The sequence below is a fragment of the Equus quagga genome, chromosome 20 (assembly GCF_021613505.1).
Source record: "Equus quagga isolate Etosha38 chromosome 20, UCLA_HA_Equagga_1.0, whole genome shotgun sequence".
Taxonomy (NCBI): Eukaryota; Metazoa; Chordata; class Mammalia; order Perissodactyla; family Equidae; genus Equus; species Equus quagga.
Genome location: NC_060286.1, coordinates 12529808 through 12543489, shown reverse-complemented (window position 1 = coordinate 12543489; position 13682 = coordinate 12529808). Strand labels below are relative to the sequence as shown.

Here is a 13682-nt window from a genome sequence, read left to right as displayed (position 1 = left end):
GCAAAAAATTACTGGATGTCCAGCCCATTGCATCCTTCTTGGTTATCTGCACCTTTCATTGTCTTTGAGCTATTTTACAATTCTGTAGGTTGTGAAAAGTTTATAGTAATGCATATAAGTCTTTAGTTTTCGGGGCAAAAAGCAGATCGTTTACCTGAAACTTTCAGCATTTTATAAAAATGAAAAGTCTTGGAAAAGGCTATGTAGGGCAGGGGGACGTGGAGGTAGGGAGAGATTTTGAGGGAACCAACTGTGGAAGAGTCATTTCTCTTTGGCTGAGAAGAAGACAGAGGTCTGTGGGTCCCATAAGCTGCAGGGGCCCCCTTCCCCTGCCCCAAGGCTCCGGGCCTCCCCACGATACCAATGCTGCTAGCACGGATCAAAGAAAGAAAGCCCTGAGATCTAATAGCCCCACAAGGACACTCTAGCTGTATCCAGTGTAGACTGGTGACCAGATGTCTCCCTGATGTTCTGTTGCCTCTGAAGTCCCTCCAAGTTCCTTAGCATAATTCTTGGGGGAGCTGAGTCCCATAACGGCTTAAATAAAATCTCCTGCCAGTTCTGTAGCATAGGTGCTCAATAGTAGGATTTAAGTTAAATCAACTAAATAAATTTCTTGCATATCTGAGTTTCTGCACTTAAGATTCATGCCTGCTACATAATGCTTCTGGATCTTTCCTTGACTTCCCTGTCTTTTCAGTGACTGATTTTCAGGCTCAGCCCTGAGGCTGAAGTGGATATTCTATCTCTTATACTTTTCTGTCTTTCTGCTACTGAAGAACATCGGAATTCATTTGGGGACTAGAACTTGCGAGTTGGCAGGAGCTTGCTGCATTTGTGCTTTCTCTCTTTCTTCCTGGTTCCTCTTTCATTTCATTTCCACTCAAAGAGGTAGGAAGAACAATTATTAGCTCCTCTGGAATGCCCAGCTCTTAAATCTCCTTCCTAGTAAATTAAAGGTTTAGTGTAAGTATCTTACCACACAGAGAGTAAAATAAATAAAACCAATATGCTTTACTGTATTGGCTCTGTTTACTTGTGAGCAAATCCCTAAGATAAATGACATCTTTGTTAGCACTAATAAAGAAGGTTAAGGTTGAGAAGTGTGCTGTCCTTACCACAGTTGAGCCACAACTGCCAAGCCTAGGTATGCTATAAGCTTGCTGCCTCTTCAGAAGTATTGCAAAAGACAACTTTAAGCCTGCCGAATAGGTATTATCCCACAATTAAGTTCATTAGCAACCAAGATAAATTATACATGAAACACTCCCTGGAAATAACAAATTTAACATTTAAGTACTCCTAACTTCAGGGTTTGCTTTTGTGATACTCAGAGTAACACAGGCAGTTTGATAGTAAAGAAAACAGACATGTTGCAAATTATTTCTTCGAGCTCTACTACAATGCAGACCTCAGCCCGTGGCTTCCAGGATCTCAGGAGAGATCTGCAGCAATTTGCTCCACCTGGGGCTAGACTTCTAGGCGACTTTGAGGGAAGACGAACCCAGCAATCTGTCTGCTATAAGAATACCTACCCACACTTCAACACTTGCACTCCTGGATGTATTCTGAGATGGCAGTTTTGGACTAAGATTCCCTCTTTTTCTTCCATGGTTTTTGTCAGCTGGAGTGCTATTCTTAAACACTAAAAACTAAAGTTGTGAATGGAAGGCAACATTCTCTGCTCAAACTAATGAATACTGACATTCTTCTCAGAGCCAATTAGAATCCACTGTCCAAAGAATCAGGTTATAAATTTAGGCAGTTTTATTGCTAGAGAGGTCAGGGACCAAGAACAAGCATATACTGCATGAAATCTAGCCAAAAATAAATCAAACTCTTGGAAAATATGAATTTTAGCAAAAACTGCTATTACAACAATATTTTTATAATATCTCAGTTCAATCATTAACATGAGATGAAAGAAAATATGGAAAGGGATTGCAGGCTGGCAAAACATTTTGTGATCTGAAATATTTTTGAGCCAAAACATAAGGTTGGTTATTGTAGTAAAGAATATTTTGCTTTTATAACATTATTCAATGGACCCAATAATCATCACAAACCAACACATTTCATTAAGATATATAAACTTAATGATACTGAGATAATCAAATTGAGATTTTTATAGGACTAAGCATATACCATATGCAAATATACTTAGTCTTATAAAATCCTGTATGTATACTTATATTTATATGTTTGTTTTTTATTTTCATCATTATTATGATTATTTTTCAAGAGAGGCAAAGGAATGCCGAATCCTCTCTTTCTTCCCTGTAGGGAGCTAAAAGTTTTTCACCAGGTTTGGCATATGTGGTGGGGGAGGTCATCTTTAAATTTAAATTTAAGTAGAAGGATCTTGGAGCTTTACCTTAAGTCTTAATGTAGTAAAGGTGAGTGAGCAAAAACCCAGAAATCTCCAGGGGAACATCAAAACTATTCTGCAAGTTGTGGGTTTCTCCATGCTGCTCCTGAGGTAAGATCTCTAACCCACCCAAAATGCATCCCTTTTAGAATGCCCAGAAATTTCTGAAGCCCTATGGATTTTCAGCCTTGTGAGAGTCTGGTTATGGATACCGGATATCTAATAGACCATAGTTAATCAACCATATGCAAGGACATTACAGTGGATAAATTTTCATGAGCTCCATTTTTTCATACCTTTTCCCCCATGGAGACACCCCCTGATGTGATGATGACATCAGCACGACTGATACCCTCATTCAAGGCATTGAGTAAGTCATCTGGGCTGGAAAAAAAATAAAGACAAATAAATTAACACACAAGGAAAAGATTTTAGATACAGTGCCAACTTAAAACTAAACCACCTTATTCACTGAGTAGGTATTAACATGAGTACAGCTCTGTACTCTGTTTGAAGTGGGAATCAAAAGGGTCTCTGCCCAGCAAGAGCATAACTCTTGTTGTGGCAAAAGAACCTTGTAAGTGCGGAAGTTGTGGCTACAGGTCTTTCAGAGGGTTTTTTGCTCTAACGAGTCAGTATACGGAGGGGAGACAGTGAAGTATTAGTAGGCTGTATAACCATCTCAGTTTGCTTAGGAATATCCCAGATTTAGTACCGAAAGTCACATGTCCTAGGAAATCCCAGGCAAACCTGGATGGTTGGTCACCCTAGGTGTTGGAGAGATCACATAGGACTCTTTAGAGGGAATATGACTTAAATTAGTTAGGCCTTGAGAAGTGGGTTGGATTTTCACAGGTGTAAAGAAATGGGAAAGGGCCTTGTAAGCAAGCGGATCAGCTTGTGATAAAGCCTGGTGTTTCTATACCACTGGGGAAAACACACTGTCTAGAATGAAGGACTTGAATTGGAACAACTGGGATAGGACACAGTTTTGGAGGGCCCTCAAGCTCAAGAATTTGGACTTCGTCTAATAGGAAAATGGTGGGAGGGTTCCCTAAAAATATGAAGAGCCAGTAAGTGTTCATTGGGGGAAAAAAAGGGTAGAGAAAAGAAGAACAAGGAAGGCAGAGACTGTAAGAAATATTCTGAGAGGGTAAAGGGACAGGATGAACATCAGGGACTGAAACTAGGCAGATTCTTGACAGTCAACTGAAAAGACGAGTGCACCAGGCTCTTTGATTGCATGGGTCAAAGGCCTGGGTAAGAAGAGATGGAGTGAAATCAGGTGTCTTATCCTCTGGATAGTAGAAGGGGTGCAAAGGCCTAACTTGAGATTGATCAAGTGAGAAAAAAACTAAATGCCAGGCATCAGGGCTTATGGAGGGGCAGAAAGGTAGGGAGTAGCTGACAGGGACTATATGGTTACTATTTTAAATCCATACAAAGCTACTGGACAATGTGCACTGAACTTGCATTTCCCTTCAAATCATGGAGCACAGAAAAGGTGCTTTTTGAGGAATATTTGTCCAGCCTACACCCTTGTTTCCTGAGAACCTCTCACCCTATGGGGAAGACGGGTGTCTCCCTTTCTCTCCCATGGACATCTAACATGTACATCTAAAAAGGGAACAATCCTAACTTCTGATTTTCTAGTTTTTCCTTTTGGTCCCTTTAGAAGCCTATTCTTGCTCTTGGGTCCCAAGAGATAACCCTATGTCTTCCTGCAAGCTAGCCTCAGCAGGTTTTGTTAACTTGAAATCGAATAATGTCTCCATGAGATAGCATACATTCTCCCAAATCTCTCACGGGAGAAGGGGGAGAAGGAGATTTGTAACGACAACATCATTTCACTCTTTATCCAGGGGTGACAAAGGTAAGAAGAGGAACTTGAGATTAATCTGAGAGACTACCTTCCCAGGCTCTACAAGAGATAAACTAGTTGAGAGGTGGCATAGCACAGAGGTTAAGAGTGTGAACTCTGGAGTCAGCCTGAGTTTAAATCCTGCTACTTGCTAGATATAGAACCTTGGATAAATTGCTTCACTTCTCTTTGCCTCAGCTTTCCATCTATAAAGTAGGGATAATACAGGGTTGTTATGAGGATTAAGTGACATAATACATATAAAACCCTTTATGGAATAGTACCTTGTACAACCTAAGTTTTCAAGAAAGGTTAGTTGTTGTTATTATTGCTATGGTAATATTACTGCTATGGTCAGAAACATACCTGACAACCTGGCAAAGGTCAACTTTAGCATGCTCGGTAGTTTTTATTCAGGAGAATATTCACGACTAACACAGAAGAAAATCATAGATTTGGCCTCAAATACATTCACAGAACTGTATGTGAAAAGCCCAAATAGCTCAATAGCAAGTTAGGCCTGGTTCCAGTCTGAATAGTTTCATTTACTATTAGATTTTCTTACTGGTTCTGGATAAAATTCTCCTTCTCCTCAAGCACTGGCCTGTTCATGAGAATACTGGGGAATGCTCGGCTCTGGGGAGCGAGCTCCCAAGAAGAGAGAAAAACAAAAGTTTGAAAAAATGGATCACATGAGGTTCAACCTATATAGAGACCCTTTAAAGTCATCCAGTTAATTGCTTATGCAGCCAAAAAGGGACCCAGGTATTCACTGAAGGCAGGATCCATGTGTAAAACAAAAAATTAAAAAAAAATCCGTGACATGGATTTCAAAGTTAAATTGGTTGGGCAAATATCTTAGAAGAATTATATTCAGTAATGGATAGGTATTTAAAGTATTTTTGAACTAAGTATTTTGAAGAAATTTTTTATCAATCTTTTTCATTTTTTGGGGGGGAAAAAGATAGCAAATTATTCTACTGCGTTGAAATACTATAAGATATACATGTGATGGGTTCCTGATCACTGCATGCCCAGAGCTCCACGCCCCTTGCCTTGCTGGACCATATTATCATTAAGCTGAGCCAAATGGTTGATCTATGGAGTAAATGGGAAGAACATCACAAACACGGGACAATATGAAATGTGGTTCAGGTGACAATGAATATTATCAACAAAATACAATTTTGTGTTAGTATAAGGAGACATTAGCTAATTTCACCAATCTTAAAATATGTCATTGATAACATATTGACTCGAGGATTATGGTAAAGTTCTTGGAAACACAGTACCAGTGACATGCACATCATCATGGTATTAATCTTTGTAGGTGGATAAAGGTCCTGGGATAGGCTAGCTGATGACTGAAACATAAGTCTCAGTGATTTTTTTTTTAACCCATTGTTTTCATATTATCTGGGAAAGATTCTTTTCCTATTTTGTAAAACTGCAGAATCATCAACTCTCCATATGAAATTTTCTCATTTTCAGAAATAAACTAAAAGGGATTTTATACCAAATTCTTACTGTAATTTATGTTTCAAAGAACATACTCAATGCTCCTTTCTACTCTGTGGCTGGTGGATTCACAAAATCACTGACTCTCAAAGTTGGAAAGGTCTTTGGGGTCACTGCGTTTGGTATCACAGCTGAACACATTCTTTGGGTCCTGCCCTTCTCTGTCTCCCCTGACCCTTCTCTTTGACTCCACTTTCTGTTGCACACTTCTTTCTGGGATCTCAGGTGAGATCACGGCTTAGTAGAGGGACAGGTACCAACGTATGACAATAGTCAGAGGATCTATAACTTCATTTGTGTCACATGCTATAACTCCTTACCTCACAATAAATCTGTGAGGTCGACTGAACAAGTATTATTTTGCCCATTTGACAGAAAAGGAAAGCAACATTTAGAGAGGTAAGGTGGCATGTTAAAGGCTAGGGAGAGAAGTAAGTGGTAGAGCTAGGACTAGAACTTCCGGCTCCTCGCTAAGTATTTGCTCCATTCCACTGCCTAATCAGAGTGACTGTCTAATTTTTTCAGACATATGACATGTAATACAAGAAAAATTCTCATGAGAATAGACTCTTTTGTAAAAGCATCAACTACAGGATGCTAAGGCAGTAGGTGGGACTCTGTTTGGGATGACTAGAAAAGTGCATGTATAGACATGTTAGTATAGTTCTGGGGAATGAAACAAATATGATCCTGAATCCTACATTCAGATGGAAACTAAAGATTTTGATCAAATATAACTTTAGGGCTTGCTTACAAGTCATAAATTTTCTCTTTTTTGTGATTCATATTTTTTATATATATATATATATATATATATATTTTTTTTTTCTTGTGAGGAAGATTAGCCCTGAGCTAACTACTGCCAATCCTCCTCTTTTTGCTGAGGAAGACTGGCCCTGAGCTAACATCCATGCCCATCTTCCTCTACTTTATATGTGGGACGCCTACCACAGCATGGCTTTTGCCAAGTGGTGCCATGTCTGCACCTGGGATCCGAACTGGTGAACCCCAGGCCGCTGAGAGGTGGAATGTCCAAACTTAACCACTGTGCCACTGGGCTGGCCCCTCACACTATATTTTAAATGATGAGATATTTCCAACATAAGATAATAGAATAACAAACACCCATGTATCTATCTCTCAGATTTGACAAATGCTAATATTTTCCCATATTTATTTCATATTTCTTATCCCCCTACTTTTTCACTTTTAAGAAATAAAAACTGAGTTTGCTTTCTAAGACTAAGAGATTACTCTGAATAATGATAAGAGGAATAGATAACAAGGATTATAATCATCGATATTATAGTAGCATACAAACAATTCATGATATTCTCAGTATTGTTAAATGAAATCATAGTATACTAATTTCTTCAAAGATAGGAGAGCAAAACTAAAACATTATAATCTGATCTGATATTATCTAATATGACCTTATATTACATAGTATGACCTTATATGTCTTATATGTGACATTACTTCCTATATATAAGATCAGTTGATATTTAAGAACAAAGTTAATGACAATAATACCAACGTTTTGGAAGAACAATACACTTTCACACCTATGTGTTAATTTTACAACTCTATGAAGTAGGTAGGGCAAGAAAGGACACAGGTTCTCAGAGCTAGTGACAAGTTCAAGGTCACCCTGTGTTCATTCTAGTATTCTTTTAAACTACAGTAATATTCACATTGTGAAAAACACTTTATTATACATAGTATACCTTCAGATAAAAGCTATTTATCATATTTTATCTAAATACGTAAATCTTATTTGTGAATGCCAAAAGTGATGATAAAAAAAAACTTGTACTTTCTAAATTTGAAATATCTTATCATATTGCCACTAGAGGAGATGTTCGGTTAAGCAGGTTAAGCTTTTTCAGGCATATACCAGTAGCTTCCCTTTTCTCAAAGAGCAGCAGATCTTAAAGGGATATTGCAATATCAGTTAATTCTGCTTTCATTAACTACTGCAGTTTTAATTAGATTTGGATGCTGATTAACCACTTCTTTAAAGATAAATAGATAAGAGTATCAATCTTGATTTATTAATACTTTCTATCCATTTTCAGTCGAGTTATTAAGTATCTAGCCCTTGTTCTCTTAAGAGTACCAATATCATATGAAAGCATTCTAAGAATTGATTTAGTACTAAATGCTAAAAATTTAAGTACTAGGTGGTAGAAAATAGAACCGTTAATTGAAGGCCTGAGTGTAACAAGGTCTAGAATCTAATTCTGTCTCTACTGCTAATGGAGATGACTCTGAAAAACTAACATCATTTTTTGGGGTCTCATTATCCTTATTTGTAAAATAAGAACATTCATTCTAGGTCCTTTCCATCTTTAACATTCCCTGATGTAAATCACTTGAAGTCAACTAGGATCCAATTTAAGCACAAAGGTTTCATTTTATTTATTTATTTTTAGATTTTTTTTGAGGTCATAATGGTTTATAACATTGTGAACTTTCAGGTGTACATTATTATTTATTAGTTTCTGTATAGACTGCATCATGCTCACCACCAATAGTCTAATTTTCACCTGTCACCATATATATGTGCCCTTTACACCTTGCCCCCCCCCCCCCCCCCGAACTCTCTTCCCCTCTGGCAACCACTAATGTGTTCTCTTTGTCCACGTGTTTATCTATCTTCCACATATGAGAGAAATCATGTGGTGTTTGTCTTTCTCTGTCTGGCTTATTTTTCTTAATATCACACCCTCAAGGTCCATCCATGTTGTTGCGAATGGGATGATTTTGTCTTTGTTTATGGCCGAGCAGTATTCCATTGTATACATATACCACATCTTCTTTATCCATTCATCAGTGATGGACACTTGGGTTGCTTCCACGTGTTGGCTATTGTGAATAACGCTGCAGTGAACACAGGGGTGCATAAGTCTCTTTGAATTGTTGATTTCAAGTTCTTTGGATAAATACCCAGTAGTGGGATAGCTGGATCATATGGTATTTCTATTTTTAATTTTTCTATTTTTTGAGAAATCTCCACACTGTTTTCCATAGTGGCTACACCAGTTTGCATTCCTACCAACAGTGTAAGATGGTTCCTTTTCCTCCACATCCTCTCCAACATTGGTTATTGTTTGTCTTGGTGATTATAGCCATTCTAACAGGGGTAAGGTGATAGCTCATTGTAGTTTTGATTTGCATTTCCCTAATGATTAGTGATGCTGAACATGTTTTCATGTGTCTGTTGGCCATCTGTAAATCTTATTTGGAAAAATGTCTGTCCATATCCTCTGCCCATTTTTTCATCAGGTTGTTTTTTTTGTTGTTGTTGAGTTGTATGAGTTCTTTATATATTTTGGTTACTCCTTGTTGGATATATGATTCGCAAATATTTTCTCCCAGTTGGTGGGCTGTGTTTTTGTTTTGTTCATAGTTTCCTTTGCCTTGCAGAAGCTCTTTAGTCTGATGTAGTCCTATTTGTTTATTTTTCCTTTCGTTTCTCATGCCTGAGAAGACATGGTATTTGAAAGATGCTTCTAAGACTGATGTCAAAGAGTGTACTGCCTATATTTTCTTCTAGGAGTTTTATCGTTTCAGGTTTTACCTTCAAGTCTTTAATCCATTTTGAGTTAATTTCTGTGTATGGTGTAAGGTAATGCTCTATTTCCATTCTCTTGCATGTGGCTGTCCAGTTTTCCCAACACCAATTATTGAAGAGACTTTCCTTTCTCCATTGTAATTTCTTGGTCCCTTTGTTGAAGATTAGCTGTCCATAGATGTGTGGTTTTATTTCTGGGATTTTCCATTGGTCTGTGTGCCTGTTTTTGTGCCAGTATCACGCTGTTTTGATTACTACAGCTTTGTAATATATTTTGAAGTCATGGATTGTGATGCCTCTAACTTTGTTCTTTTTTCTAAGGATAGCTTTGATTATTCGGGGTCCTTTGTTATTCCATATAAATTTTAGGATTCTTTGTTCTATTTCTGTGAAGAATGTCATTGGGATTCTGATTGAGACTGCACTGAATCCATAGCTTGCTTTAGGTAGTATGGACATTTTAACTATGTTTATTCTTCCAACCCATGAGCATGGAATATCTTTCCGTTTCTTTACGTCATCTTTGATTTCTTTAAATAATGTCTCATAGTTCTCAGTGTAGAAGTCTTTCACATCCTTGGTTAAATTTATTCCTAATATTTTATTCTTTTTGTTGTGATTTTAAACGGGATGGTATTCTTGAGTTCTCTTTCTGCTAGTTCATTATCAGAATTTAGAAATGCAACTGATTTTTCTAAGTTGATTTTGTACCCTGCAACTCTGCTGTAGTTGTTGATTATTTCTAATAGTTTTCTCATGGATCCTTTAGGGTTTTCTATATATGGAATCATGTCATATGCAAACAGCGAGTTTCACTTCTTCATTGCCAATTTGGATACCTTTTATTTCTTTTTCTTGCCTGATTTCTCTGGCCAAAACCTCCAGTATTAGGCTGAATAAGAGTGGCGAGAGTGGGCACCCTTGTCTTATTCCTATTCTCAAAGGCATGGCTTTCAGTTTTTCATTGTTGCATATGATGTTGCCATATATGGCCTTTATTATGTTGAGGTACTTTCCTTCTATACCCATTTTATCCAGACTTTTTATCATAAATGGATGTTGGGTCTTGTCAAATGCTTTCTCTGTATCTATTGAGATGACCATGTGGTTTTTGTTCCTCATTTTGTTAATGTGGTATATCACACTGATTGATTTTCAGATGTAGTACCATCACTGCATCCCTAGTATAAATCCCACTTGATTGTGGTGTATGATCCTCTTAACAAATTGCTGTATTTGGTTTGCGAATATTTTGTCAAGGATTTTTGCATCTATGTTCATCAGCAATATTGGCCTATAATTTTCCTTCTTTGTGTTATCCTTGTCTGGCTTTGGTATCTGGGTCATGTTGGCTTTGTAGAATGTGTTAGGAAGTGTTCTGTCTTCTTCAACTTTTTGGAATAGTTTGAGAAGGACAGGTAATAAATCTTCTTTGAATGTTTGGTAGAATTCTCTAGAGAAGCCATCTGGTCCTGGACTTTTATTTTTTGGGAGGTTTTTGATTACTGTTTCAATCTCTACTTGTGATTGGTCTATTCAGATTGTCCATTTCCTCTTGATTCAGTTTTGGGAGGTTGTAAGAGTCTAAGAATTTATCCATTTCTTTTAGATTGCTGGCATATAGTTTTTCATAGTATTATCTTATAATCTTTTGTATTTCTTTGGTATCCATTGTAATTTCTCCTCTTTCATTTCTAAATTTTATTTATGTGAGCCTTTTCTCTTTTTTTCATAGTGAGTCTGGCTAAGGGTTTGTCAATTTTGTTTATCTTCTCAAATAATCAGTTCTTAGTTTCATCAATCCTTTCTATTGTTTATTTGGTTTCAATTTCATTTATTTCTGCTGTAATTTTTATTATTTCCCTTCTTCTGCTGACTTTGGGCTTCATTTGTTCTTCTTTTTCTAATTCTGTTTGGTGTACCTAAAGATTACTTATTTGAGATTTTTCTTGTTTGTTAAGGTGGGCCTGTATTGCTATGAAATTCCCTCTTGGGATTGGTCTTCCTGCATCCCATATGAGTTGGTATGGTGTATTTTCATTTTCATTTCTCTCCAGATATTTTTTAATTTCTGCTTTAATTTCTTCAATGATCCATTGGTTGCTCAGTAGCATGTTATTTAGATTTCACATATTTTTCACTTTTCCAGCTTTTTCCTTGTAGCTGTTTTCTAGTTTCATAGCATTATGGTCAGAAAAGATGCTTGATACGATTTCAGTCTTCTCAAATTTACTGAGGCTTGCCTTGTTTCCCAACATATGGCCTATCCTTGAGAATGTTCCATGTACACTTGAGAAGAATGTGTATTCTGCTGTTTTGGATGGAATGTTCTATATATATCTATTAAGTCCATCTTGTCTAGTTTTTTGTTTAATTCCACTATTTCTTTGTTGACTTTCTGTCTGGATGATCTATTCATCAATGTAAGTGGGGTGTTGAGGTCCCTGACTATTATTGTATTGCTGTTAATTTCTCTCTTTAGGACTGTCAATAGTTGTTTTATGTACTTTGGTGCTCCTAATCATAAGTATTATACCTTCTTGGAATGTCCCTTTTATCATTACATACTGTCCCTCTCTTTGTCTCTCATTGCCTTTTTCATCTTCAAGTCTGCTTTGTCTAAGTATGGCAACACCTGCTTTCTTTTGTTTGCCATTTTCTTGAAGTATCATCTTCCATTCCTTCACTCTGAGCCTGTGTTTGTCTTTAGAGCTGAGATGCATTTCCTGGAGGCAGTATATTATTGGGTCTTGTTTTATAATCCATCCAGCCACTCTGTGTCTTTTGATGGGAGAATTCAATCCATTTACATTTAGAGTTATTATTGATATATGAGGACTTAATACTGCCATTTTATCTCATTTTCCAATTCTTCTATGCTTCCTTTATATCTCTTCCTGTGTACTTCTGACTGCCATTTCAGTTTGGTGATTTTCTATCATGGTTTTCTCTTTATTCATGATTTGTGTCTCTGCTCTGATTTTTTGTTATTGGTTACTATGAAGTTTGTAGAAAAGATCTCGTAGATGAGACAGTCCATTTTCTGACAGCCTTTTATCTCCATTAGCCTAAGCAGGTTCTATCCCTTTCCAACTTATTGTTGTCACCAATCATTCCATTTTGTGTTGTGAGCTTGTCATTAAAAGGAAGTGTTTACAATTATTTTTGACGCTTTCCTTCCCTATATCTTTAATGTTATAATTGAGTGTTTGCTAACCTGTTCTAATAGAGAGCTGCAATTTTCTGATTTTGTTTATTTATCTCCTTGCTCAAGGCTTTGAAAACCTTTTCCTTTTTTTTTTTTTTGAGGAAGATTAGCTCTGAGCTAACATCTGCCATCAATCCTCCTCTTTTTGCTGAGGAAGACTGGCCCTGAGCTAACATCTGTGCCTAGCGTCCTCTACTTTATATGTGGGACACCTACCACAGCATAGCTTGCCAAGCGGTGCCATGGCTGCACCCGGGATCTGAACCAGTGAACCCTGGGCTGCCAAAGCGGAACGTGCGCACTTAACCGCTGTGCCACCGGGCCGGCCCATACTTTTCCTTTTTGTTTCAGGTGTGAGGGCATTTTGATCATTACTTGTGGTGGTGGTGGTAGGGTGGTGTTGTGGTGATGAACTCCCTCAGCTTTTGTTTATCTGGGAAAGTTTTTATTTCTCCATGAAATCTGAACGATAGTTTCACTGGATAGAGTATTTGTGGCTGAAAGATTTATCTTTCAGTGTTTTGAATATATATTCCACTCTCTCCTAGCCTATAAAGTTTCTGCTGAGAAGTCCACTAAAAGCCTGATAGAGGTTCCTTTGTGAGTTATTCTCTTCTGCCTTGCTGCCCTTAATATTTTTTCTTTGTCATTGACTTTTGCCCGTTTTATTAATATATATTTACTAATATATATATATATATATATATATATATATACATGCCTTGGAGAAGGTCTTTTTGCATTGATGTAATTAGGAGTTCTATTGGCTTTGTTTACTTGTAATTCCAGTTCCTTTCCTAGGTTTGGGAAGTTCTCAACTATTATTTCTTTGAACAAGCTCTCCGCTCCTTTCTCCCACTCTTCTCCCTCTGGAATATCTATAATCCTTATGTTGCATTTCCTAATTGAGTTTGATATTTCTTGGAGAATTTCTTCATTTTTTTTAAGTCTTAGTTCTTGCTCCTTCTCCACCTGAAGCATTTGTATATTTGTATTCTGAATTAATAATTGTTTCCTTCATAATGTCACCTCTGCTTTTTAAGGTTTCTAGATCTTTTTAAAATCTCATTCATCATGTTCTTCATCTCCAGCATTTCTGTTTGGCTTTTTTGTTTAGAGTTTCAATCTCTTTTGTGCTCATTAATTTTAA

General features: G+C 37.1%; 1 protein-coding gene across 4 annotated transcripts in view; it reads right to left on the bottom strand.

The window, feature by feature from the left end:
- LOC124230929 (gephyrin) overlaps positions 1–13682 on the bottom strand; it is a 575937-nt gene that overhangs the window by 32050 nt on the left and 530205 nt on the right. For all 4 annotated transcript variants that reach the window (XM_046647482.1, XM_046647483.1, XM_046647484.1 and 1 more), the window contains one exon: positions 2665–2752. In XM_046647482.1, coding sequence (XP_046503438.1) covers positions 2665–2752 — 88 coding nt within the window. The remainder of the gene's footprint in view (positions 1–2664; positions 2753–13682) is intronic.